The 27,491-nt window shown below is 44.4% G+C and overlaps 2 protein-coding genes across 2 annotated transcripts; one reads left to right on the plus strand and one right to left on the minus strand.

The window, feature by feature from the left end:
• Positions 1-2,367: 2,367 nt before the first annotated feature.
• LOC125380023 (putative uncharacterized protein DDB_G0282133) lies at positions 2,368-6,679 on the plus strand. The gene is made up of 5 exons (XM_048395995.1): positions 2,368-2,445; positions 3,032-3,402; positions 3,782-5,218; positions 5,253-5,639; positions 5,836-6,679. The coding sequence occupies exons 1-5, from the start codon at positions 2,368-2,370 to the stop codon at positions 6,677-6,679; spliced, it is 3,117 nt and encodes a 1,038-aa protein (XP_048251952.1).
• Positions 6,680-10,188: 3,509 nt separating this feature from the next.
• Positions 10,189-11,367, minus strand: LOC125380025 (keratin-associated protein 10-10-like). The gene has a single exon (XM_048395996.1). It carries the CDS (start codon positions 11,365-11,367, stop codon positions 10,189-10,191), a length of 1,179 nt encoding a protein of 392 aa, XP_048251953.1.
• Between the last annotated feature and the right edge of the window lie 16,124 nt (positions 11,368-27,491).

Consider the following 27,491-nt stretch of genomic DNA (forward strand, 5'->3'; position numbering starts at 1 on the left):
GACTGGGGTGGTTGGTTGACTAAGGACAGTGTGAGGTATGACTGGGGTGGTTGGTTGACTAAGGACAGTGTGAGGTATGACTGGGGTGGTTGATTGACTAAGGGCAGTGTGAGGTATGACTGGGGTGGTTGGTTGACTAAGGACAGTGTGAGGTATGACTGGGGTGGTTGATTGACTAAGGGCAGTGTGAGGTATGACTGGGGTGGTTGGTTGACTAAGGACAGTGTGAGGTATGACTGGGGTGGTTGGTTGACTAAGGACAGTGTGAGGTATGACTGGGGTGGTTGGTTGACTAAGGACAGTGTGAGGTATGACTGGAGTGATGGTTGACTGACAGTGTGAGGTATGACTGGGGTGGTTGGTTGACTAAGGACAGTGTGAGGTATGACTGGGGTGGTTGATTGACTAAGGACAGTGTGAGGTATGACTGGGGTGGTTGGTTGACTAAGGACAGTGTGAGGTATGACTGGGGTGGTTGATTGACTAAGGGCAGTGTGAGGTATGACTGGGGTGGTTGGTTGACTAAGGACAGTGTGAGGTATGACTGGGGTGGTTGGTTGACTAAGGACAGTGTGAGGTATGACTGGGGTGGTTGGTTGACTAAGGACAGTGTGAGGTATGACTGGAGTGATGGTTGACTGACAGTGTGAGGTATGACTGGGGTGGTTGGTTGACTAAGGACAGTGTGAGGTATGACTGGGGTGGTTGGTTGACTATGGAGAGGGTGAGGTATGACTGGGGTGGTCGGTTGACTAAGGACAGTGTGAGGTATGACTGGGGTGGTTGGTTGACTAAGGACAGTGTGAGGTATGACTGGGGTGGTTGGTTGACTAAGGACAGTGTGAGGTATGACTGGGGTGGTTGGTTGACTATGGACAGTGTGAGGTGTGACTGGGGTGGTTGGTTGACTAAGGACAGTGTGAGGTATGACTGGGTGGTTGGTTGACTAAGGACAGAGAAATGTGTTGCCCGCGTCTTTATGAGGTTGTATACAACATATGATGTTGATTACAATATTAGGGCTTGACATCTTCACAAATGCGGTTGAACAGCGTGATATGTTTATGTTAAATGTAAACTTATCAAGTCTCTGGCGGTGGGGTAGCCTAATGGTTAAAGCGTCCGCTCGTCACGCCGAAACCCGACTTGGATTCCAACATGGAAACATTGTACGAGGCTCATTTTCGGTGTCCCCGCCGAGATGTTGTCTGAATATTGACAAAAGCGGCGTAAAACAATAAAAATGATATACGAGCCCAAGTCGTTCGGGTAACATCACACAAGTCGTTCGGGTAACATCATAAATCAAGCAGGGGACAGACAAAACCACACTTTCTTGTCATTTCTTGGAATAATTAAGAGGGGATTTCATTCACTCAACTTCATAAATTTCATAAATCACTCAAGTGCCATTTCTAATGCTATTTCCAAATACATGAACAGGTTATTCTATTTAAAATGCCTCTTTTAGACACATAGAAGTAATGAAGATTGGATATAGCCATGTCATCTACCTGCAAGTTGCGTGTAGTCATGACAGAATGCGTCAGACCGACATGTGTCAGGCTTGTGTCTGACAGAGACAGAGAGAAGCAACAGGCGTTAGTCTCACATATGGAGTTATTGCCCCATGTGTCGTGAACATCATGAAATGTGTTGCTTTGTACAGTGCAATGGACAAATGTCCTGGTTCGTGCTGCTCAAGGGCATAAGTTGATCAATGTTCTAAATTCGAAGGATGTTAACTATATTCACTCAAAGGAAGAGAATTTATTGGTGTCAACTTCTTTATTATGAGCAACACAACGTTTCGGAGTACATGTATATACTTACTCCTTCATCAGGTGAAGACTTAGGACATTCACCTGATGAACGAGTAAGGATATACTCTGAAACGTTGTGTACCTCACAATAAAGAAGTTGACATAAGCATTTTTTTCTAAATCTTGTGTTTCTTTTATACAGAGCCTAGTTTACTATTTCCTGCAACTATTCCACGTGGCAAATTATTATGTCACCTCATTTGTACCGTCTGTCTGTCTGTCTGTCTGTCTGTCTGTCTGTCTGTCTGAATGAATGAATGAATGAATGAATGAATGAATGAATGAATGAATGAATGAATGAATGAATGAATGAATGAATAAATTAATTAATTAATTAATTAATGCCACATTACCATGCCACCCTACCAGGTACCCATGCACTGCTGGATGAACAGACACATTTTGAACAAAGTCACTTGCCGAAGGCGAAAGTCTGTTTGTCTGTCTGTCTGTGTCTGTGTCTGTCTGTCTGTGTCTGTGTCTGTGTCTGTCTGTCTGTCTGTCTGAAGTTGTAAGGTTCATCAGTGACGCTGTGCGGACGGAGATGACGGAGGGGCATGAAGGTACACTGTTCGTCACACCTTTCCGTAACCTGCAATGTCGAGTCGTGAACATCATGAATGTCAGTAAACGGCAACACGTTGTTTAATTGACGATGTGTTTGGTTTTCCAAATTTAATTAGTTTAATATCCATTTTGATCATTACTAAGAGGGGATACATAGTTTTAAGTAAATGAAATAGCCACCAGTGTGAAATCAACATATATTCATCATTCAATCACTCCGTGTTAATCCGAGTACAATATTTGGTCTCACATCAAAGGGATACATTATTATTCTTGTCGGTGGAATGTATAGACGATTGTTTGCTTGTTTGTTTGTTGTTTAACGCGGCATTCAGTATTTAAGCTATATGACGGCGGTCTGTAAGTAATCGAATCTGGACCAGACAATCCAGTGATTGAAATCATGAGCATCGATCTACGCAATTGGGATAAGATGACATGCACCAACCAAGTCGGCGAGCCTGACCACCCGATTCCGTTAGTCGCCTCTTACGACAAGCATGGTCTCCTTTTACGGTAAGCATGGGTTGCTGAAGACATATTCTCTATCCGGATTTTCAAGAGTCCTACTGCTTAAAAACAAAACACCGCCCGACAGATTACTGAGAAACACAACATTGCCCGAGAACGTTTACAAACAGAACATCACCAGCCAGAATGTTGACAAACAGAACAACACCAGCCAGAACGCTGACAAACAGAACAACACCAGCCAGAACGCTGACAAACAAAACACCCCCAGGCAGAACACTGACAAACAGAAAACCACCAGCCAGAATGTTGACAAACAGAACAACACCAGCCAGAACGCTGACAAACAGAACATCACCAGCCAGAATGTTGACAAACAGAACAACACCAGCCAGAACGCTGACAAACAGAACAACACCAGCCAGAACGCTGACAAACAGAACATCACCAGCCAGAATGTTGACAAACAGAACAACACCAGCCAGAACGCTGACAAACAGAACAACACCAGCCAGAACGCTGACAAACAAAACACCCCCAGGCAGAACACTGACAAACAGAAAACCACCAGCCAGAACGTTGACAAATAGAACACCGCCAGGCAGAACGTTGACAAATAGAACATCGCCAGGCAGAACGTTTACAAACAGAACAACACCAGCCAGAACGTTGACAAATAGAACACCGCCAGCCAGAACGTTGACAAACAGAGAAACATCAGCCAGAACACTGACAAACAAAATACCGCCAGCCAGAACGTTGACAAACAGAACATCACCCGGGAGAACACTGACAAACAGAACACCACCAGCCAGAACGCTGACAAACAGAACACCACCAGCCAGAACGCTGACAAACAGAACACCGCCCGGGAGAACACTGAAAAACAGAACATCACTAACCATAAGGCTGACAAACAGAACATCACCAGGGAGAACACTGACAAACAGAACAACACCAGCCAGAACGCTGACAAACAGAACATCACCAGCCAGAACGCTGACAAACAGAACAACACCAGCCAGAACGCTGACAAACAGAACAACACCAGCCAGAACGCTGAGAAAACAGAACACCACCAGCCAGAACGCTGACAAACAGAACAACACACGGGAGAACGCTGACAAACAGAACAACACCAGCCAGAACGCTGACAAACAGAACAACACCAGCCAGAACACTGACAAACAGAACAACACCAGCCAGAATGTTGACAAACAGAACAACACCAGCCAGAACGCTGACAAACAGAACAACACCAGCCAGAACGCTGACAAACAGAACATCACCAGCCAGAATGTTGACAAACAGAACAACACCAGCCAGAACACTGACAAACAGAACAACACACGGGAGAACGCTGACAAACAGAACAACACCAGCCAGAATGTTGACAAACAGAACAACACCAGCCAGAACGCTGACAAACAGAACAACACCAGCCAGAACGCTGACAAACAGAACACCACCCGGGAGAACACTGGCAAACAAAACTCCGCCCGGGAGAACACTGACAAACAGAACAACACCAGCCAGAACGCTGACAAACAGAACATCACCAGCCAGAACACTGACAAACAAAACATCACACGGGAGAACGCTGACAAGCAGAACAACACCAGCCAGAATGTTGACAAACAGAACACCGCCAGCCAGAACGCTGACAAACAGAACAACACCAGCCAGAACGCTGACAAACAGAACAACACCAGCCAGAACGCTGACAAAGAGAACACCGCCCGGGAGAACACTGACAAACAGAACACCGCCCGGGAGAACACTGACAAACAGAACATCACCCGGGAGAACACTGACAAACAGAACATCACCCGGGAGAACACTGACAAACAGAACACCACTAGCCAGAACGCTGACAAACAGAACATCACCCGGGAGAACACTGACAAACAGAACAACACCAGCCAGAACGCTGACAAACAGAACATCACCAGCCAGAACGCTGACAAACAGAACAACATCAGCCAGAACGCTGACAAGCAGAACACCACCAGCCAGAACGCTAACAAACAGAACACCACCAGCCAGAACGCTGACAAACAGAACAACACCAGCCAGAACGCTGACAAACAGAACAACACCAGCCAGAACGCTGACAAAGAGAACACCGCCCGGGAGAACACTGACAAACAGAACACCGCCCGCGAGAACACTGACAAACAGAACATCACCCGGGAGAACACTGACAAACAGAACACCATCCGGGAGAACACTGACAAACAGAACATCACCCGGGAGAACACTGACAAACAGAACACCACTAGCCAGAACGCTGACAAACAGAACATCACCCGGGAGAACACTGACAAACAGAACAACACCAGCCAGAACGCTGACAAGCAGAACAACACCAGCCAGAACGCTGACAAACAGAAACACCACCAACCAGAACGCTGACAAACAGAACATAAACCGGGAGAACACTGACAAACAGAACACCACCAGCCAGAACGCTGACAAACAGAACACCACCAGCCAGAACGCTGACAAACAGAACAACACCAGCCAGAACGCTGACAAAGAGAACACCGCCCGGGAGAACACTGACAAACAGAACACCGCCCGGGAGAACACTGACAAACAGAACATCACCCGGGAGAACACTGACAAACAGAACACCATCCGGGAGAACACTGACAAACAGAACACCACCCGGGAGAACACTGACAAACAGAACACCACTAGCCAGAACGCTGACAAACAGAACATCACCCGGGAGAACACTGACAAACAGAACAACACCAGCCAGAACGCTGACAAGCAGAACAACACCAGCCAGAACACTGACAAACAGAAACATCACCAACCAGAACGCTGACAAACAGAACATAAACCGGGAGAACACTGACAAACAGAACACCACCAGCCAGAACGCTGACAAACAGAACACCACCAGCCAGAACGCTGACAAACAGAACACCACCAGCCAGAACACTGACAAACAGAACACCACCAGCCAGAACGCTGACAAACAGAACATCACACGGGAGAACACTGACAAACAGAACACTGCCCGGGAGAACACTGACAAACAGAACACCGCCCGGGAGAACACTGACAAACAGAACATCACCCGGGAGAACACTGACAAACAGAACACCACTAGCCAGAACGCTGACAAACAGAACATCACCCGGGAGAACACTGACAAACAGAACACCACCAGCCAGAACGCTGACAAACAGAACAACACCCGGGAGAACACTGACAAACAGAACATCACCCGGGAGAACACTGACAAACAGAACAACACTAGCCAGAACGCTGACAAACAGAACAACACCAGCCAGAACACTGACAAACAGAACACCACTAGCCAGAACACTGACAAACAGAACAACACCAGCCAGAACGCTGACAAGCAGAACAACACCAGCCAGAACGCTGACAAGCAGAACAACACCAGCCAGAACGCTGACAAACAGAACACCACCAACCAGAACGCTGACAAACAGAACATAAACCGGGAGAACACTGACAAACAGAACACCACCAGCCAGAACGCTGACAAACAGAACACCACCAGCCAGAACGCTGAAAAACAGAACATAACCCGGGAGAACACTGACAAACAGAATACCGTCCGGGAGAACGCTGACAAACAGAACAACACCAGCCAGAACACTGACAAACAGCACACCACCCGGGAGAACACTGACAAACAGAACACCACCAGCCAGAACGCTGACAAACAGAACAACACCAGCCAGAACGCTGACAAACAGAACACCACCCGGGAGAACACTGACAAACAGAACAACACCAGCCAAAACGCTGACAAACAGAATACCGTCCGATAGAAAGCTGATAAACAAAAGATACAGAACTCTTTCCGATAGCACACTGTCAGAGAGACGGAACGGAAGTCTATCGGATAAAAAACTCCCAGAATGAAAGAAAGACGGACGGATCACTGCCATGGAAACGAAAAGCAGACGGAACACTTCCAGACAATATATAAAGGATAAAACACTCCCAGAAAGACCGAACGACGGAACGATCACTGCCATGCAAACGAAAAGCAGACGGAACACTTCAAGACAACGGACGCCCGACATGGCGTACAGGCCTTCACCTGACAGCACCATACAGGCCAGGCCAGGCAAGGCCGACATAAACAAGGCAGTGTAAGATAACAGTGAAATTATGTGAACTAGCAGCCCAGAAACCCACAATGTGCTAATATATCATTTGTCAGCGGACTTCCTCTTCATGATGGAGAAATGTAAGATTTGAGAGACAGCTACTGTCCAGAGTTGACGCATTTGGTCCTCTGGTTTAAGCGGTGTGAAAGGGTCTGTACAGTCTGGGACAAGGTTTCCGACGAAAATAAATGCGTTGATAAGAACAACGATAGACTAACATCTAGTCTCTGAAATGAGCATATCGTACAGAAAAAACAGTTGTTCAGTTATCTTTATAAAAATACAATAAAAGGGAGCCCAGTGACAGAGCTATAATTTCTTGGAATTTTACGACACGTGTAAAGGACCCTATCACCCATCACTGGCATTCACAAACATTTAATTGCTGTAGTCATATGTTCATTTCGTTACAGTAATATTGTTATGAACATGTACATGACAACACTGCAGTAATCTAGACTTGCCAAACATTATAGACTTGCATGGGCTGTATTTGATATATATTTGTATCAGGGTCTGTAAGAACAACGAGTACGTCCTTTACGTGTGTGTGTGTGTGTGTGTGTGTGTGTGTGTGTGTGTGTGTGTGTGTGTGTGTGTGGTAACATTAGCACCTTTGTGAAGCCTTTATCTGCTTGTGACAGTGTGCTCATGTAAGAAAGTATGCGCATTCATTTTATTTGCTGGTTTGTTTGTTGTTTAACGCCGCACTCAGCAATATTCCAGCTATATGACGGCGGTCTGTAAATAATCGAGTCTAGACCGGACAGTCCAGTGATTGACATCATGAGCATCGATTCACGCAATTGGAATCGATGACATGCATCAACAAAGTCAGCGGGCCTGACCACCCGATCCCTTTAGTCGCCTCTTATCCGGGGTAGAATAGGTCTTCAGCAACCCATGCTTGCCGTAAAAGGTGACTATGCTTGTCACGGGATCGGGTGGTCAGGCTCGCTGACTTGGTTGATGCAGGTCATCGATCCCAATTGCGTGGATCGATGCTCATGATGTCAATCACTGGATTGTCTGGTCTAGGCTCGATTATTTACAGACCGCCGTCATATAGCTGGAATATTGCTGAGTGCGGCGTTAAACAACAAACCACCCAACCAAATCTTAACACAAATTGTAAGCCGGGTTATGTGCATTCTTACTTAACACTCTATCGAAGCAACAGAAATTACACACCTTTTAAATTCAATTTCGCAGTCATTTTCACGTTTTGCCACTTTCAACCACAATGTAAGAAGCCTACTGTGTTTGCTCATTCAAAGCGAGTACGCTGACTAGCGTACAGTGCCAATGAAACCAATCTAGGGAAGGAATCACGAGAGATTATATTAATAAAAAAATATACACAGTTCGTCACAAAGCAACATAGTTGCTATAAGAGTGAACAAGGATACGAGTATGAAAACGGACACACAGTCTATAACCAAATAATTACAATAGGATATGATTAGCCTCAAACGGGTAATTGGGGTAGGGTCCTGACTTAAAACAGGTCTCGGCACACAGTAGCGACAAACGATAATCTTTAAAAAAAACACTAAAGATGATCTGACAGCAGATTAAAATCGGTGGAGCCAGACTGGGCAACTTATCATGGTTCTTAGAGAATAGAATAGCACGGGGTGCCACGGGGCATTACATCACCTGCACAGGCTCACGACGAAATATCAAAGTCAGTGTTTTCATGACCCCAGCGAATCATGCAGACAGAAGTCCACTAAATATCAGCATGTAATTAGGAAATCATAATCGTCCTATGATTTCACAGTGAGCGATATGACGTCACAATGGTGACGTGATGTGTAGAACGAAAGTCTTGCAAAGCTTGCTTAGTTTTCTTTAGGCATGTCTACCTCATGTTAGCTTACTAAGTTGGCCTGCTTATATGCTTTCAATGCCTGTCATATGGTCGCGTGTTGTAAACAAACTGCTTGAGCATATACACCGCCCTATTTTGTTAACAGGCTGTTGTCGGTGATTCCGTGATTTAGATCGACAACCCATTCAAAACACTGGACTCAACCCATGCCGCTTCACTCAGTATATTTGCTGTCACCAAAGAGTTTGCGTTTTATTTAGTCATGGTAGAATGGAGATAAACATACTGTGTTTTCAATGTAGAGCTAGGTTACCTGTAGATTTCACCGCGCTAAATGTAACATTTGAAACCTCACGCTGCGCGTTCGGTTCCAAATTCAATTTAGCGCGGTTAAATCTACATTGTACACACAGTGTGTTTATATCCTAATTCTAAGCAGATAATTTTCACTTAACACATATTCGCTTATATTTATCAATCATAATGGGAGGGCGTGGTTTGATTAACGTGGAGACTCTTCGTGATTTGTCTGATGATCCTCTTGAGAAGCATGGCAAGACTCAAGTTGAAAACAAGGCATTCCACTGTGTCCTTTAACGAGCCAAAGATGTGGGACACAATCTCAATGTCAATGTTGATTTTGTTGATGGTTGACTAGGCAGCGCTTCCTGGGAGAAGTCCCATTCGCAACATAATCATTCAACATTCACAACATTATTTTAGCTTGAGGGTCAGTGGGATTTCAAAGGTAAGTCTAGATTCCTCCAATTTATGAAAATGAAAATATTTTCTCAGGTCCTTTGTATAAGACAACATAACATACTACTCAAAACAGTTCAAGAACAGCGGATTCTTTCATATCACTATAGTTAGTCTGTCACGCCACGACAGATTAATTATAGTAATATGAAAGAATCGGACATGACATGGCACGCCATGACATGTCAACCATTGCAATATGAAAGAATAGGGCTATCCCTAACTTCTTTTGAGTAGTATGTTTTTATTTCCGATACTAAATCATATAAGTAATTGTTTAGGGTTTGATCGCCGAATGAAGGGGTCATCTGAGGGTTACCTCTTCGCCAACGAAGTCCCACATAACAGGTGAATATGCCTAAATATATGGCCCAGTAACAGGATCGTGTGGGCAGAGTGAGTGAGTGAGTAAGTGAGTGAGTGAGTGAGTGAGTATGGTTTTGCGCCGCTTTTAGCAATATTCCAGCAATATCACGGCGGGGGACACCAGAAATGGGCTTCACACATTGTACCCATGTCGGGAATCGAACCCGGATCTTCGGCGTGACGAGCGAACGCTTTAACCACTAGGCTACCCGACCGCCCCGTGGGCAGACATAGAGGACTGGTGACACAGAGGACTGGTGACATAGAGGACTGGTGACACAGAGGACTGGTGACATAGAGGACTGGTGACACAGAGGACTGGTGACACAGAGGACTGGTGATATAGAGGACTGGTGACACAGAAGACTGGTGACACAGAGGACTGGTGACACAGAGGACTGGTGACACAGAGAACTGGTGACACAGAGGACTGGTGACATAGAGGACTGGTGACACAGAGGACTGGTGACATAGAGGACTGGTGACACAGAGGACTGGTGACACAGAGGACTGGTGACATAGAGGACTGGTGACACAGAGGACTGGTGACATAGAGGACTGGTGACACAGAGGACTGGTGATATAGAGGACTGGTGACACAGAAGACTGGTGACACAGAGGACTGGTGACACAGAGGACTGGTGACATAGAGGACTGGTGCCAGAGAGGACTGGTGACACAGAGGACTGGTGACATAGAGGACTGGTGACACAGAGGACTGGTGACACAGAGGACTGGTGACATAGAGGACTGGTGACATAGAGGACTGGTGACACAGAGGACTGGTGACATAGAGGACTGGTGACATAGAGGACTGGTGACACAGAGGACTGGTGACATAGAGGACTGGTGACATAGAGGACTGGTGACACAGAGGACTGGTGACACAGAGGACTGGTGACACAGAGGACTGGTGACATAGAGGACTGGTGACACAGAGGACTGGTGACACAGAGGACTGGTGATATAGAGGACTGGTGACACAGAAGACTGGTGACACAGAGGACTGGTGACATAGAGGACTGGTGCCAGAGAGGACTGGTGACACAGAGGACTGGTGACATAGAGGACTGGTGACACAGAGGACTGGTGACACAGAGGACTGGTGACATAGAGGACTGGTGCCAGAGAGGACTGGTGACACAGAGGACTGGTGACATAGAGGACTGGTGACACAGAGGACTGGTGACACAGAGGACTGGTGACATAGAGGACTGGTGACATAGAGGACTGGTGACACAGAGGACTGGTGACAGAGAGGACTGGTGACATAGAGGACTGGTGACACAGAGGACTGGTGACACAGAGGACTGGTGACATAGAGGACTGGTGACATAGAGGACTGGTGACACAGAGGACTGGTGACATAGAGGACTGGTGACATAGAGGACTGGTGACACAGAGGACTGGCGACACAGAGGACTGGTGACACAGAGGACTGGTGACACAGAGGAGCCCTGCAATGCCATCCTTCATCCAGTGAGGTTCTGAGGTTGCAGTAAAGACTGTATTGCTACACACCATTACTTACCCAAACGACCCCTGAAGATCCAGGGTAGAATAGGTCTTCAGCAACCCATGCTTGTCGTAAAAGGCGACTATGCTTATCGAAAAAGGCGACTACCGGGATCGGGTGGTCAGTCTCGCTCTCTTGCTTTATGCATGTCATCTATCCCAATTGCGTGGATCGATGGTCATGATGTCAATCACTGGATTGTCTCGCCTCCCACAAAGGATTCAAAATAATGATGCTGTTTCCCACCTTGTCGGGTTGTAATGTGAAGTCCGAACACTGAAAGTATTGTGCATTATTCATTTTGTGAAATTAATAAAATTAATAAAATTGTGCTCATAATGTTTTCATTTTATACCTTATTCATTTATATATTTGCATGTGATTTATGTCAAGGCAAACGTGTTCACTCTTCCGGGGGACTGGTGTGAGTCTAGTCCTGATCCACTATAGTCTTAATACCCATTGCCTGGAGTTTGATACCTATTGTTCTCGGTCTGGTGAAATATAGTTCCGAACAATACCTGCCGACAGAGTGAGAACAAGCCCTGCTCCCAGTTCCCCGTGGTCCTACTGGGTGTGCAACACAAGAAAATTGGATCAACAAAATACTTGCTCAAATGACACTTAGGGACAATAATACACTGTTACAAGTTTCAGTTATGAAAAAACATCTGGTTTTGCTTGTATAGCGGAAAATATATCAAGTCTGGCATTTTATCCAAAAATATAAATTGTCACAGAAAATGTTTGAAACATATAAACAAATGATTATGTGAAGATCAGGTTTAACAAAAAGAATTTGTCAGCCATATTGTTGCAAGATTAGGTTAAAAGTAAAAACAGATCTGGTTCTGCGGGTATAGCTGAAAAAATATCTAGTTTCCATACGAAATTCAATGCCCCCTCCCCACACCTTCTTTAAATCGCCCCCAGTGACAGTGACTCTACAAGTGATATACTGCATTTCACAGCAACTCGCATCCAACGCGACGAGATGGTTATGTTCAATCCTGCCAATCACAAGTCACCAAGCCAGACAAATGATGTGACGTTAACACTATCTACGTAATCCACGTTTTCTTCAACAAAAGCAGTAAATTAAAAACATTTATCCCATTTTGAAAGTTTTATTTCATAAAAGGGGACCTTGCTCGACAAATCCCGTGCGTGATTGATGTAAAAAAGAACATTGTGACAGGTTTTGTAGGAACAATTGATTGTTCATATGACACATAATTAATTACTTTATGATGTTCTCCTAAAGGTTCGAATATTTGATGGATTTGTATTTCAATAAGGATAATATACCGTGATAAAGAAATCTTCTTGTACATTAAGACTACTCAAATTATGATAGAGATATCTTTTGAAAAATATTTACTGTACCCCAGTAAAGATGAAGTACCCTCTACGGACATTTTATTGAACTATTTATAGATCTACAAAAAAACATGAATAAACTTATTTGACTTTTGGGTTTAGGTCACAGTTTGTAGCTGAAATTGACACACATCATATCAAAAGCAACCGATTTCCGCAATGCTTGACACAGCGCATCAATCTGTTACTGCAGATAATCCATGATTTATGACAGAGCTTACCCTACAAACGTTTGACACCCTTAGTCATGGTTGAAGGCGAATCTGCTCATACGACTAATTTGACACATTATACTATATCTGAAACTGAACTTTTACGTGTCGATTCCTAAATTGAAACAATATGTTAACCCATAAATCTGTACGTAAAAGAACCAAGTGTGAAACCAACAAGTGGTATACAATCAACAAATGTATTACAAAATTAACTAGGTTTACAAATCAATACAAAGTACTGCACAGCACTTACAATGCCAGTACACAATAGAGTGGTAGTACAATATTCAATGGCAATAAATAGTGATGCCAGTACACAATAGAGTGGTAGTACAATATTCAATGGCAATAAATAGTGATGCCAGTACACAATAGAGTGGTAGTACAATATTAAATGGCAATAAATAGTGATGCCAGTACACAATAGAGTGGTAGTACACTATTAAATGGCAATAAATAGTGATGCCAGTACACAATAGAGTGGTAGTACACTATTAAATGGCAATAAATAGTGATGACAGTACACAATAGAGTGGTAGTACACTATTAAATGGCAATAAATAGTGATGCCAGTACACAATAGAGTGGTAGTACACTATTAAATGGCAATAAATAGTGATGGCAGTGGTCAGTATCAAATACAAAAATACAGTGGTGATATATTTACCCAGTGGAGACAGTGGTCAAGCTTCCGAGATGGGCTAGACAGGGATCAGAGATGATGAGCGATCCTCACTTGAAAGCTGGTTCCAAAGCGATGAAATGCGAGAGAGATACGTAAACACGCTCTTGTCTCATTATATGGTCCGAACCGGAAGTTTACACACCATACAAGCATCTAAATAAAGTAACTTCCTGACAACTGATCACTGCCCAAACTGAATCTGAACAGAAATACTATAACACAGTTACAATCACTGTTCAACAACAAAATACACTGCCATATAACAGTCCCATATAAGGATAATGCGTTTTACAAAACAAATCAGAACAGCAATGCCGATTTCGTTTGGTAGAAATCACAGTTTGTTTCAATAGCAATATGAAATTTGTTTTAGGATTCGAGAGTAGCTTGGTTAGGGTACACTCCCTAAAAATACCCTTTGGTACAGTCTTCCAGGAACAGCGAATTTGCGAGTGAGTGAGTGTGTGTTTACGCCGCTTTGATATGTTTCTTGTTTTACGCCGCACTCAGCAATATTCCAGCTACATAGTCTGTAAATAATCGAGTCTGGACCAGCCAACATAGTGTTTAACATCATGAGCATCGATCCACGCAATTTGGATACAATGACATGCATGGACCACCCGATCCCGTTAATCGCCTATAAGGGCGGTCGGGTAGCCTAGTGGTTAAAGCGTTCGCTCGTCACGCCGAAGACCCGGGTTCGATTCCCGACATGGGTACAATGTGTGAAGCCCATTTCTGGTGACCCTCGCCGTGATATTGCTGGAATATTGCTAAAAGCGGCGTAAAACCATACTCACTCACTCACTAATCGCCTATAATGACAAACATAGTCGCCTTCTACGGCAATCACGGGCTGCTGAAGCGTTTAACGCCGCTTTTAACAGTCTTCCAGTTATATAAGGACTCAGGCGTTTGCCACTTTGGTTAAACCCACGAGCAGAGGTATGGTGCTGACAAACCTATACAAACATAATACGGACGAACAGGTAATCGACCTACACTCATTCTCGCGTGCCCAAGGGACGCAACTCTGCACAGTGAATTGCACGCCGCTTTTGACACGATGTCAGCTGTAGCATCTCAAGACTATGAGTAGTGCTATGGTGCGAGCAGACCATCGGGCGAGTGTTGGAATCGAACCCACGATCTGCTAGTCCTGGCATGGCTAAGGGACGCTACTCTACACAGCGAAATGCGGCGCCGTAGTTTACGTCATGACGCATACTTAAATACATCTCATGACAAAACCTTACTTTCCTTACAAAACAACAGTACAAGATTTTCCGATGCTGTTTATTTTTTCATGCGTAATTTGTCTTAAATTAAGGAGGGAGTATATAAGCGCTACACAGAATATATGTCTTTGGGCTGTGGTTGTGTCGGTTTCAGCGCCTGTCATGCATCATTCTGACACTGATGGCTGTACATCACAGATCCTACGGATGGGGACCCGCGTTAATTGTGTTAAGCAGCATAATAATACGGACAAAGCTGTGTGTGCCAACGTCACGTTGATTAACGCGTAGAGTGGACCTGGGTTTATATGCAAATTAGTCTGAGTGATCCTCCAGGCACCGAATGTGTCTACTCATCTAACAATTAAAGATTGAAGTTTGATTCCATAAAGACATTGAGTGCGTTGCAAAGCGCGAATCGCTTGCAGGCGATGTACAGCGACCCGCCTGACAACAGTGCGCTATCTTTCAGCCGCTTGCAAGAGAATCAGTCGCTGGCTGAGGTCGCTTCGTTCTCAAATCAAAATGGCGGCTGACTTTGACAGCGGAACAAAAAATTCTTGACTAGATTAACGTGGAAATGAGCAAAGGCAGCTAACACCCCATCTTTCTCAGTCCGTCCACATCTTCAAAATAGTCATAAATTTCATCAGCTCGTCATCGAGCCTCTTCAAATACGTTCTTCATTACGTCAAGGCAACCAAGCGGTAGTTGCGCCGCCATTTTGGAAGATTGGGCAAGCGCTTCCGACCCCTGTATGAGCGATTAATTTGCTTTCTCAAAAAGTTTCGTGGCTTGCAACGAGCCCATTGCGTGTTACTGTGGATGCGGGTCGTGTATTAAGTGCTTGAAGGCGTGAGGGGAGTTAATAATGGTGACATGTTCATATGAGACAGATTGGTGTCGCACAACCGACTGACAATCCAGCCAACATCTAGAAACTTGATCCTGTTTAAAATGTTAATGTCTTCTTACCTTTAGACCTGTAGATTAAGCATTGTAGGTACCATGCAGGTTGAGGTACCATGCAGACTGAGATACCATGCAGGTTGAGATACCATGCATGTTGGGGTACCATGCATGTTGGGGTACCATGCAGGCTGAGGTACCATACAGGTTGAGGTACCATGTAGGTTGAGGTACCCTGCAGACTGAGGTACCCTGCAGAATGAGGTACAATGCAGGCTGAGGTACCATGCAGGTTCAGGTACCATGCAGGTTCAGGTACCATGCAGGCTGAGGTACCCTGCAGACTGAGGTACCATGCAGGTTGAGGTACCCTGCAGACTGAGATACCATGCAGATTGAGGTACCATGCAGGCTGAGGTACCATACAGGTTGAGGTACCATGTAGGTTGAGGTACCCTGCAGTCTGAGGTACCATGCAGGCTGAGGTACCATGCAGGTTGAGGTACCATGCAGGCTGAGGTACCCTGCAGACTGAGGTACCATGCAGGTTGAGGTACCCTGCAGACTGAGGTATCATGCAGGTTGAGGTACCCTGCAGACTGAGGTACCATGCAGGTTGAGCTACCATGCAGGCTGAGGTACCATGCAGGTTGAGGTACCATGCAGGTTTAGCTACCATGCAGGCTGAGGTACCATGCAGATTGAGGTACCATGCAGGTTGAGGTACCCTGCAGACTGAGGTACCATGCAGGCTGAGGTATCATGCAGGTTGAGGTACCATGCAGGCTGAGGTACCATGCAGGTTTAGCTACCATGCATACTGAGGTACCATGCAGGCTGAGGTACCATGCAGGTTGAGGTACCATACAAGCTGAGGTACCATGCAGGCTGAGCTACCATGCAGGTTGAGCTACCATGCAGTCTGAGGTACCATGCAGGCTGAGGTCCACAATGACGCCCGTGATATTACGAGAGTCGCCTCTGTCTACAATGACGCCCTTGATATTACGAGGGTCCCCTCTGTCCACAATGACGCCCATGATATTACGAGAGTCCGCTCTGTCCACAATGACGCCCATGATATTACGAGAGTCCGCTCTGTCCACAATGACGCCCATGATATTACGAGGGTCCCCTCTGTCCACAATGACACCCATCATATTACGAGAGTCCGCTCTGTCCACAATGACGCCCATGATATTACGAGAGTCCCTTCTGTCCACAATGACGCCCATGATATTACGAGAGTCGCCTCTATCCACAATGACACCCATGATATTACGAGAGTCGCCTCTCTCTACAATGACGCACATGATATTACGAGAGTCGCCTCTGTCTACAATGACGCCCATGATATTACGAGAGTCCCCTCTGTCCACAATGACGCCCATGATATTACGAGAGTCGCCTCTGTCTACAATGACGCCCATGATATTACGAGAGTCGCCTCTCTCTACAATGACGCACATGATATTACGAGAGTCGCCTCTGTCTACAATGACGCACATGATATTACGAGAGTCGCCTCTCTCTACAATGAAGCCCATGATATTACGAGAGTCGCCTCTGTCTACAATGACGCCCATGATATTACGAGAGTCGCCTCTGTCTACAATGACGCCCATGATATTACGAGAGTCGCCTCTGTCTACAATGACGCCAATGATATTACGAGGGTCCCCTCTGTCTACAATGACGCCCATGATATTACGAGAGTCGCCTCTGTCTACAATGACGCCCATGATATTACGAGAGTCGCCTCTCTCTCCAATGACGCACATGATATTACGAGAGTCGCCTCTCTCTACAATGAAGCCCATGATATTACGAGAGTCGCCTCTGTCTACAATGACGCCCATGATGTTACGAGAGTCGCCTCTGTCCACAATGACGCCCATGATATTACGAGGATCCCTTCTGTCCACGAACGGCAAGCGAGACGGGAACTGTTACATTGTCACCGGTGTTGCCAAGAGCATGCTGAAGACGACTACGGTTTACCATGAGTTTAGCCTGTAAAAGTTGACCATCTGCTGCCCTTTTTTGCTAGAATTGTATGTTCAGTTGGTCCCGTTCAGTTCAGTTCAAAGCTCAGACTCGGGAACATCTTCGGTCTCTTCAGATTCTGGTTTTATGGCGTTTTCACATGTCTGTTTCAACGATGTGGCGATTTCACTTGTCGTGTTTGTGAAAGAGTATGATGCAATAGGATCGTCAGACACCATTCTCTCGAGAAGTTCTGTTGTATGGAACGAAGTCCAACTTTGGCTTCAGTGCCCAATAAGGCCCTGTATGGTGATTGTTTAATACCAGAAAGGTGGCTGGTTCTTTTCTTCGGAATTGTACAAAACAAAGTCCACAGGCCAATGTGTTGTTACTTGTGTCACATAACATGTCATTGCTTTACCTTCAAAATGTCATAGATATGACCTTGACGCGAAATAAACGTTTCCTCTTGTTGTAATTACTGTTGAATCATTGTCCCCCTCTAATCAGATTGTTTGCTTTATATATTTCTAGTATTCTTACACAGTAAACTTCGGTTATAATGAACTCAAAGGGACCACTAATTGTGGTTCGTGATAACCGTAGTTCGTTATAAGCAAATTTACAGAATATATACAACAAATGGCCGGGACTAAAAAATAAGTTCGTTATATCGGTCAGTTCATTGTAAGAGTGTTCGTTATAAACGTAGTGTACTGTATACGTATTTCCGAACACTGGTCGTTTTTCCGTGATCATCGGATAGTTCGATAAAACAAAGGGTAATTTCGTCAACCTAAACAAACAAAAAGAACTGTTGGAGCTCAATGGATGCCGTTATCGAAATACCCCTGATGATTACATTTTGGAAGAAGGAGAAGAAGAAAAAGAAGGAGAGGAGAAGAAGAGGAAAAGGAAGAAGAAGAAGAAAGAGGAGGAGGAGAAGATGAAAAAGGAGGAGAAGAAGAAGAAAAAAGGAGGAGGAGGGGAGAAGAAGGAGAAGAAAAGGGGAGAAGGAGAAGAAAAGAAGGAGAAGAAGAAGAAGTTTATTCATAAATGAAGGTCACATGGCCCAGAGTTCATTTACAGAAATAATATATACACATGCACAAAAGTTAAGCGCCACCCACCATATTTGTAAGCTGTTACTTTTGGCACTTAATGATGACTATTATAACGAGATGTACGATTGTTATAAGCCGTATATGTAAACCTCATGTGATGCAAAAGCTGTCCCAAAGCAAGTTTATCTTGTGTTCCAAAAGAATATGAGCAGAAAGGAATTTTACCTAAGACCAGAAATTGAAGGATTAGAAAACATTGAAAAACTTTTTTTGTCATGTAACTGTCATGATATCAACAGACCATATCAGGTGTCACATAGACACCCTAGGGAGTGCAGAGTCAGAAACGTCAGTTACGTGTGCATGATCCACGGACATTGACCACAGCTTCAATCCTACGCCTCATACTCATTACAAGTCGTTAAATGCTTCTCTAAGGCAAACGGATCCATTCTTCATGAAGTGCGGCTTCAAGTCCAGCGAGTTTTTTAACTGGGGGATCACGATGTCTGATTTTCGGGCCAAGAATGTCCCAGAGATGCTCGATCAGATTAGGATCCGGACTACAGGCCGGCCAAAGAAGAGTGGCAATAGCTTCTTGACGCAAATAAGCCAAAACTGCCCGAGATCTGGGTGGTCTAGCATTGTCGTCCATGTAAACAGGCCTTGTCTGAAGAGGATTGTTGTCAAAATGAGGGACTACCACTGGACGAAGAACGGCATCTTGGTATTGTTGGCCATTCAGGTTTCCACGAATTGTCACCAGCGGAAGTTTGCAGCCGAAGGAAACACCACCCCATATTATGACAGACCCCCGCCACATGCTAAGGTCTTCTGGATGTTCCTTGGTGCAAAACGAGTGTTACGTTGCCTCCAAACACGTATTCGACCATCAACAGTTCGTAGCAGCACTCGACACTCGTCAGATCCTTCTCCAGTTGGCCAAGTTCCATCGATTACGGGAACGACACCATATCAGACGATTCCGCATGTGCCTCTCAGTCAGTTGAGGACGTTTTACTGGTCTTCTGGCGTTATAACCGGCCGCTCTGGGGCGACGCCCTACGGTCATCGTCGAGAGTGTCTGATGGGTAATCCACTGCAGTCTTAAATCTGTTGAAGTGGCAAATGGATTTCGTCTGACTATCCTGAAAAGACGTCTATCCTCTCTGTTAGAGGTCTTTCTTGGCCTACCAGACCTATGCCTGTTATTGACATCTTTGGTTTGACCATGTTTGACAATCAAACGAGTGACAACACTGTGATGACGACGCATTTGTCTTGCAGTGGCCCTGCATGACATGCAAGCATTTGTCATGCCTATCACTTGCCATCTTTCAGCGTTCTCCTCACCATTGCTGATTTTCAACCTCTATTGGAAGGGGAATCTCACACAGGAGCAAAATGCAACCACGTGTCTGAAACTTGAATTTCACTATTTATAGGGTAGGGGAACTGCAGCAACACGTAAAGCACGCTTTCCTTGTGGTATCTGGACAAATTTGGGTTCATGAAACTATGGAAGCCTAATTCAGTCATACATCATCATATTTCGTATTTCTGATTCCAACACGTGAAATCAAGAGACTATGAATATGGTGGCGCTAAACTTTTGTGCATGTGTATATATACTGTGCACATGCACAATTTTCTTACAAAAAACGTTCATCCTTTTTTACATTTGTAGATGGTTGCACAAGGTAACATTTTGGAATTAAATTTTCTCTACTACTTTTATAAAAAAAGGACAAATTAACAAAAAATGGTATTCATTTTCTATTTCATAGCGGATACATTTCATACATAAACTACACGATGACTCTGTGGTTGTATGAAATCATGTTTTCTGCACGTTTAGATTTCCCGCAGTGAAAGCTTGTTCAGATTTCGAATGGAATGGATTTCGATGATAGAGATTGATTTGAATCCCATTTCTGATATTTAATCAAGCCATATAATGATGTCATTTCAACAGACCTTTACTATCAACAATAAACATTTGAATTATTTGAGGCCGTCATTGCATGGTTATTGTATTTTACCGTCTGTCGGCTGTAGACTGAACAAGAAGGTAAAGTCATCGATATCGATATCCCGGCCCTTTTAAATACAGTAAACTACGGTTATAACGAACACGCTTATAACGAACTGACGGATATAACGAACTACTTTTTTGGTCCCGACTATTTGTTGTAGTTATGCTGTATATATGCTTATAACGAACTACGGTTAAAACGAACTAAAATTAGTAGTCCCTTTGAGTTCGTTATAACCGTACTTTACTGTACGTCAAACAATGAATATGTCCTATATCTCCTTATACCAAATATAGGTTAACTCGAAGTTTGTGAGTACAACTGACATTATAGCAGATGATGAAACGGAGTAGATATAATTGTCCTGTTCAATTACCACCCGTGCCCAAATGGAGTTGATCTGATCAGTAAAAAACTAAGTCTTTAATAATCATTAATAGTTGAAAGAACATGAATACTTGACACTTTTATTTTTTTGGTAACAGCGTTTGAGAGCTACCTTTTTGCCCTTCAAGAAGACGTTCTGACACGTCGTTAACAGGGAATGAAAGAAGTTGTTATCCATAAAAAAAAGTGTCACGTTCGAAAAACGTTTGTGTGCATTCCATCCCTGTGGGTTGAATCGGTGCAGCTGGCCAGACATAGTAACCTCTTCGGGTCTCCTTATGTATAGTGTTAGGGGTGTAAGACGACAGTGAATAGCTTGTGATTGGTGTCTCATTGTACAAACAGCTTTGCATATATTAAAATAGTTTTTTCTTTTACAATCTACATCTTCTCCAATACAAAAATACAACTTTATACACCAAAAATTATATTTTACCATTTTAATTTTTTTTTAACACAAATGACCAACATTTTTCCTTTACACCTTAGTTGTGCGCGCGATATTAAATTAATTAATTACGAATGAGTGGTGATTGGCGACCCTGCCACAGCTGGATTAAGTAGGGATCGGTTTAAGTATGTTTAAGGAGTATAGGTATAGGAGTATTGTTTTAATTTAGTTTGAGAATCAGTTATAGCGTGGCGCCTTCAAACGAACTCCCTGACGGCATGCCATCCCAGCATCAATGACTTTGGTACCATGGTAACGATAAGACAGTCAAGCAGTGACAGGAGATGGCTGAAGTTATCGGACACAGAAGTAAACCAGCTGGGAGAAGGCAATACATCGCTGTGTATCAAGGTCTGAGAAGACAGAATTTTAGATTTCTGTCACAGAATGCACGGATTCCTATGCGAACTTGATGGGCGTTGCTAAAATCTAAGCATGGTGTGTATAAACATCCAAACACTTTTAGACCCCCATGTGTGAGTTTATCACTGTATGTTGCTGTCATGAAATCTCAGCTATTAAACTATTCAGTTGTCATTAATATAACAGCCCTTATATCTGAACACTGTCACTTTTTTCTTTAGGGTAGCCAAGTGGTTAAAAGCGTTCGCTCGTCACGCCCGAGACCCTGGTGCGATTCCCGACATAGGTACAATGTGTGAAGCCCATTCTGGTGTCCCCCGCCGTGATATTGCTGGAATATTGCTAAAAGCGGCGTAAAATCATACTCACTCACTCACTTTTTTCTTCACATCCAACTTGATAAATAGTTGGATGCTCTGTTTGGAGATTGTTACTCTCCAGGGCCCCGTTCAACAAAGTGATCAAGGTGGAGGTCAACTACTATCAATGACGCGTATGAGTTGAGGCCATACCCTGTGTTGACGACACCAATGCAGTCGTTGTTGACGATGTTGTCGACTCAATATGACGCGTCGAATACGACGTCTTGCTCGTAAATCTGCTGCTCTTAAACGGCTTCGTTTCGTCTGGTCGGAGATTCTGCGCAGCCTAGGTATATGGGATGCGGTTGTGGTGGCTCTGGTCTTCCTTTCACGTAGGTGCGCAGTCGGATGTAGCGATCTCGGGCGGGGGTGGTTACTCTTGGTCGTCCCGACCTTTGCCGATCACGTGTTGACTGTTGAAACCGATCCCATAGCCTTGTGGTGTGCTGAGCGCTACATTGAAAACCCTGGCTAAAGCTGATCAGGATTCCCCTGCCTGCAAGCGGCCTATGACGTTGTTTCTTTGCACTTCTGTTAATCTTGGCATGTTGTTGAACTTGAGCAGTGCGAGCAGCTCCATGGCCCTTTTGTTAATGCACTGGGTGCGTTTTTCCGAATCGTACGTCTTTCCCTACTAAGGATTTGCATGTCCTTGTTGTGATCATTTTGATCTAGAAAATTTGTCACTGACACCATAACACATTAAACCTCTTCATTTTGCACCTCTATGTTCGCTAATTTTGCTTTTATCGCCAAAAATTTCCGTATAGCGTTTCCTTTTTTAAAGAGTATACTTACGGGAAAAAGTAACTGTATTTTATATATATAGGTCATCCAAAATAAATTTATTCTGCACTTAAATAAAGCATCTTTCAATACATATTCATGAAGACATCTCGACTTAAAGGTCGCGATTTACGTGCAAGTTCATGCGCTGGGCACAGTTTGGATGTTTGCGTGCATGTTAAGGGCATGACACTCAGGTTGTGTTTTATTGTGAACAGCAGACAATATTTAGGTATTATTTGTTCCAGAAAACACCTTTGTTTAAAAGTAAAAACCGCTTTCGAAAAGCCACAGCTTACTGAAAATCAACGTATAACCGCCGTGGGTATGCAGCAAACAGGAATGTCGTTAAACGAATTTGCCAGACGTTTTAATGGTCATCGAAACAAAATATGATCTCTTTACGAGACGTTATCTACATCAGGGAAACACTCATGGATTGTCAGGGGCCGATCGTCCACGTGTGACGTAACGTCAACATGACAACCATATTCGGTTGGTTCATCTACGGAATCGATACTAAATTGCCAGCTCGTACAATTTCTGGGTTGTGATCAATTAATGACAGAACCGTTCGCAACCGGTTGAGGGAGCACAAAACCCGGCTCCGACGCCCAGCGATACGCCTAATTTTGCTTCCACGTCACCGCCAGGTACGCCTAGCTTAATGTAGGGAGCATCTGAGGTTCAGAAGACAAGACTGAGACAGTATAATGTTCAGAGAGAAGTCGATGGGTTTTTTTTCTGGATAGCTCTGATAGTCGTGCAAGGGTATACAGGCACCAAGGAGAATGCTTCAGCGACGCTTGCGTTACACAATGTCGACAGTTTGGAGGTGGAAGTGTAATGGTATGGGATGGCATCACAGCTCATGGGAAAACACAACTCATTGGTTAATGGCAATTTGAATGCCATAGGCTTCCGTGACGACATCGTTCGAGATCATGTTCTACCCTTTGTGCAAATGCAGGGACGTAAAGTCATGATAATGCCCGCCCACGTGTTGCACATGCTGGAACAGATTTTTGTAGCATAACACTGCTGTACTGTTTCTCCAGACCTCCCTATAGGCACACATCTAGGATAAGACAGCGCGACGCCTAGCCCGTAACACTAGCATTCTTTTGCCAATCTTTGGTTAACATTTGGAACAACATCCCCAATATACTTTCTAATCATCTGCTATCTCAGCTGCCTCGCCTGTAGACTAACATACATTCTCTGAAATGAACATATTTTAACTGTTGTTAAATTATCGTTATAAAAACATAATGAAAAGGAGCCCAGAGACCCTCTTCATTGCCAAGTAATATAGACTTGCATGGGCTTTATTGGATAAATTTGTTTCAGGGTCTGTATAACACACTACTTCTACATCTAGAAACTGTAACCTCAGGAAACGTCTCCGGCAATGCAGTCTGTCCCAGTGTCAACAACAAGTCAGGTACTCACTAAAGCGGATAACCCGGTACTCTAGTTGTCGCAGACCACTATTTAAGCTTGAAATATTACGAGTGCCTCAATCTGCTTCAACCAAAAACCATCAGATACACGCTTACACCATATACCACCACATAACAATATTATTGATCTGGATATCCACAGTGGTAAAAGGAAGACTGACGGCTTTAACGAATAAATATAATATTACAACTATGTCACGGCCGCCTATATTTGAATCTTTACCAGCCATGGTTGATAGCATGGATGACCCTGATTACAAAGACACGCTGTTTTGACCACCAGTGTAACCCGGAATCACAAAGACCACGATGGAGGATTGGATGGGTGTGTAAGGGAGGGTCACGACGTCGAACGATCAGCAAGGAAACATGCATGCACCCATCAGATTCAGAAATAGTCGCCTCCTTGACATGTTCGGACATCACACTAGCACCTCAGTTGGTGGTGACGCCATTTCATTTGCAGGTACGTTATGACAACAAGGACATGTTCGGACATCACACTAGTACTTCAGTTGGTGGTGACGCCATTTCATTTGCAGGTACGTTATGACAACAAGGACATGTTCGGACATCACACTAGCACTTCAGTTGGTGGTAACGCCATTTCATTTGCAGGTACGTTATGACAACAAGGACATGTTCGGACATCACACTAGCACTTCAGTTGGTGGTAACGCCATTTCATTTGCAGGTACGTTATGACAACAAGGACATGTTCGGACATCACACTAGCACTTCAGTTGGTGGTGACGCCATTTCATTTACAGGTACGTTATGACAACAAGGACATGTTTGGACATCACACTAGCACTTCAGTTGGTGGTGACGCCATTTCATTTGCAGGTACGTTATGACAACAAGGACATGTTCGGACATCACACTAGCACCTCAGTTGGTGGTGACGCCATTTCATTTGCAGGTACGTTATGACAACAAGGACATGTTCGGACATCACACTAGCACCTCAGTTGGTGGTGACGCCATTTCATTTGCAGGTACGTTATGACAACAAGGACATGTATGGACCTTGGTTGCCCCTGTTTGAGACGGAATGAGATAAATGAGGACGCGGGGACCTCTCGCGCTAATAAAATGTGTCAACATGATTGAAAGCTGAACAAATGGCTATCAACAATAACCTTAGAAAGTATTTTTGAACTTGCGCCCAACAACGATCCATCAGAAATAATAAGGTGTTCTTTATAGAGCTCATCTCCGCTGCCATCAACGCCCCCCACCCCCCCCCCCCCACCCCCCACCCCCCCCCCCCCCCCACCCCCCCCCCACCCCCGACCCCACACACACACACACACACACACACACACACACACACACACACACACACACACACATACACACAACGTCTTGCTCAGAACACCCAACTTGTCCAGTGAACGTTTTTTTGTAAGACGTGGGAACAAGCCAAATTAATCTTTTCCAGCATTTCAGAGAATGCATTTTTTTGGCAACCTTACATTGTGTAACTGTTTTCCGGTTGTGCCACAGGGCCTCAATTTCGTGGAAGAGTACCCGCAAGCTTCCTGTATGTACGTAGTCTGGCCCCTCTCAAGACACGGCCTCACGACACATTCCTGTTGTGCTGTGTTAGTGTGGTAGCATAACAAAACGGATCTGAACGCAATGTTGATGCCCGCTGATCTGTTGAACCGAAGATGTATTGTGCACTGCGCATGTCTATGACGTTATGTCTAATGCTGCATAAATGTTGTATAGTCGAACTTCGTTATTTCGAATGTAACGATGTCTCGAATATATTCTCCGATCCCGACCGCCTCAGTATAAAAATACATTTATATTTGCCGGCTTCTCTCGAGTTCGAGATACAAATATCTAACCTTCGACTTTACTATAAAACTTTGTACCTTTATCTCGAAGTTGGCATTTGCCACATTAACAGTTCTGCGAAGCGAAAATACATCCAGTACCTTCCCTTCCACACACATCTAATATCGCTGTAAATGTACAGTGCAATTTATACCTATGATGATGAGGAGGAGGAGGAGGAGGAGGAAGAGGAGAAGGAAGAGGAGAAGGAGGAGAAGGATAATAAAATAAAAAAAACTGTGTGACAGAAGCCAAAACAATCTCTTCGTTTTCAGACTACAATAAATAAATAAGGCGTGTTTGGAAGTTTTCGGATATTATTTTTTCAAGGTATTTATGAGAGATAGAGACGTTTTCATCTTCAGCCAAACCCAACCCCAACCACCCCCCCCCCCCCCCCCACCCCCCATCACACACACACACACACACACACACACACACACCACCCCACACACCCCCCCCCCCCCCCCCCCCCCCCCCCCCACACACACACCCATTGACCTGCTGTTAGTCCAGCACCATGACTGTGGAATACATATATTTTATGAGAAAAGAAACACAATCTAGAAACGTATACAAAAGCAAATCTAGCCAGCTCTAGCTCGCTCTATAGCATCGGAACAATTTCTTCTTTTAGAGTCAATGAGTGTATTGTGTAATATAAGATTTCATAGACTAAACGTTAATTTAGCCTGCTGACAGAGCATGTCACTAGCACCCTGGAACGGACTTTCCTTTGAAGGAGGCAATTAAATAGAATGAAGACATGTAGCTAACATATGCCCATGCCATTTGTAACATCCATTTACAAATCTC

Source organism: Haliotis rufescens, unplaced genomic scaffold (assembly GCF_023055435.1).
Source record: "Haliotis rufescens isolate VD_foot unplaced genomic scaffold, xgHalRufe1.0.p SCAF_15, whole genome shotgun sequence".
Lineage (NCBI taxonomy): Eukaryota > Metazoa > Mollusca > Gastropoda > Lepetellida > Haliotidae > Haliotis > Haliotis rufescens.

Coding starts and splice junctions, on each gene's coding strand:
- LOC125380025 (XM_048395996.1), bottom strand. CDS start 11,367: ATGTCACCAGTCCTCTATGTCACCAGTCCTCTGTGTCACCAGTCCTCT.
- LOC125380023 (XM_048395995.1), top strand. CDS start 2,368: ATGACGGAGGGGCATGAAGGTACACTGTTCGTCACACCTTTCCGTAAC. Junction 2,446..3,031: donor GAGTCGTGAACATCATGAAT/GTCAGTAAACGG, acceptor GTTTACAAACAG/AACATCACCAGCCAGAATGT. Junction 5,219..5,252: donor ACCAGCCAGAACGCTGACAA/GCAGAACAACAC, acceptor GCTGACAAACAG/AAACACCACCAACCAGAACG.